Below are 1824 nucleotides of genomic sequence, written 5' to 3'. Positions count from 1 at the left end.
CCGGCGCTGACATCAGAGAATCAGTGCACAGTGCACACAATGTGAGGATTTACAAGTCTGCAGTCACATAGAGTGGCACACACAGTGACTGCAGACTTGTTGTTTAAGACGAGACAACCCCTTTAATATTGCTGTACTGAGATATTTAGCTTATCATGATTTTCAATACAAAATATACCGCTAAGTATACAATTTTGTTTTACAATGGAAATGACACTGTATCGAACAGAACGGTATAGCGTAGTTGTAAGTATGTTAGCTTTATGTTCTGTGCATATGTTGAATAGATGACTAGTTAGTCAAAAAAGTAACAATATCAAAAAAGAACAAAACAGTAAGGCACAATTCCGGGAAAGATATTATATATAATAAGATATCTAAAATGGAAACTAAAACACAAATGATATTTCACCCGCTTTAATTTAGAAAAGAAAAAACTAAAAAAGTTAATTTCTATTCACAATAAGCATTAATTCCCCATCTGAAATATCTTAGTCCTAGACATTTCTCCCCCAATGGAGTAGTTGAGGGTAACAGTTAAATGTCTTGGGTTGTTTTCCGCAGGTGACATTTTGATGTCCCCCTTAACCAGTGTGTCCTGCTCTACTTGAACCTCTTCATCCAGGTACAGGATAGTTTGCTTCCAATGTGTTTCTTCACCATATGGGGATGTAGACAAGATGATGCCATTTTCTCCTGGAAACTCCACTGAAAACCAAATAGCAAATCCATGCATTAAAGAGGAACCGAAGCAGAAGAATGTAAAGTTGCCGGAAATATTGCCAATATCATCCAGGGTGGCACTGTTGAGATCTAGAGAGGCAAAATGTTCAGGGTGCGAGAGCACATGTTCAACGTACACCGAAGACACAGCCATATCTTTACCCATGATACATTTCTTGGCAAACGATTGTACACAAGTCATATCAACTCCATACATGTCTTTCACGTCACTCCAAAAGTCCAAGCGGCTCTCCACGGTGGCATCATTAACAGGGGCGATGAACATATTAGCGCAGTGGGGAAAAATGAGCCCTCCAGGCTTCAGCCATTTATCCCGGGCAAACAAAACAGAGCTGAGCATTGACTCATACATGAGGCCATACCCCATCCATTCGCTAACAATGGCGTCCACCTGCCCGGGGATTTCTGCAGATTCCACTGTACTGTTGATCACTTCCACTTGTCCGTCCAGCTTGTTTTCCTTTACCACCTGACGGGCCAGCTGCGACACTGCACTGGCTTCCACTGCATACACTTTACTAGCCCCAGCCTGGGCACAGAAAATACTGAGGATGCCAGTGCCGGCACCCACGTCCAGTACAGTTTTGCCAAGTAAAGCTTTATGATTGCGTGAGATGGCCATCCTATAAGCATGTGTGCGAACGGTGTCCGAGAGCATCTCCTCATGAACAGTGATGTCCGAGTAACACTGGAAATATTCATTGTCTTGCTCAGTCCTGTCATATCTTCTCTTTTTGGAGAATGCCATGCTTGTTGACTTCAGCTCTGTGATCACAGTGTGGCTGTGAGGGCTGAGTGTGCAGCCACTTCCTGGTAGATGTTATTGGTTGCCAGTGGCTTCCTGCCCACCCCCTCCTGTTTTGCTTTCACTTTGCTCTCCTCTGCTCACATGTGCTTGGTGCAGCCCCTTCTTTGTCATTTGATTCCCCCCTTCTCCCAGCTCCTGCTTTCACCCTTCCCTCCCCACTCTTCACACTGACAAGTTTGGCTGGTTTCTCAGCACAGCTGTCTCTCTGGATCTGCAGCGATTCCTATGAATCTTGTGTAATCTTGTTCGCCACCATTGACCTAAGGAAAAAT

At 44.0% G+C, this 1824-nt stretch overlaps 1 protein-coding gene across 1 annotated transcript; it reads right to left on the bottom strand.

Moving 5' to 3' along the window:
- Positions 1–404: 404 nt before the first annotated feature.
- Positions 405–1567, bottom strand: PRMT6 (protein arginine methyltransferase 6). Its single transcript, XM_075320976.1, has one exon. The coding sequence runs from the start codon at positions 1490–1492 to the stop codon at positions 470–472; it is 1023 nt and encodes a 340-aa protein (XP_075177091.1). The 5' UTR covers positions 1493–1567; the 3' UTR covers positions 405–469.
- Between the last annotated feature and the right edge of the window lie 257 nt (positions 1568–1824).

Source organism: Anomaloglossus baeobatrachus, chromosome 8 (genome assembly GCF_048569485.1).
Source record: "Anomaloglossus baeobatrachus isolate aAnoBae1 chromosome 8, aAnoBae1.hap1, whole genome shotgun sequence".
NCBI classification, from domain to species: Eukaryota; Metazoa; Chordata; class Amphibia; order Anura; family Aromobatidae; genus Anomaloglossus; species Anomaloglossus baeobatrachus.
The sequence above is the reverse complement of the archived record's forward strand: the minus strand, read 5'-3'. Positions and strand labels throughout refer to the sequence as shown.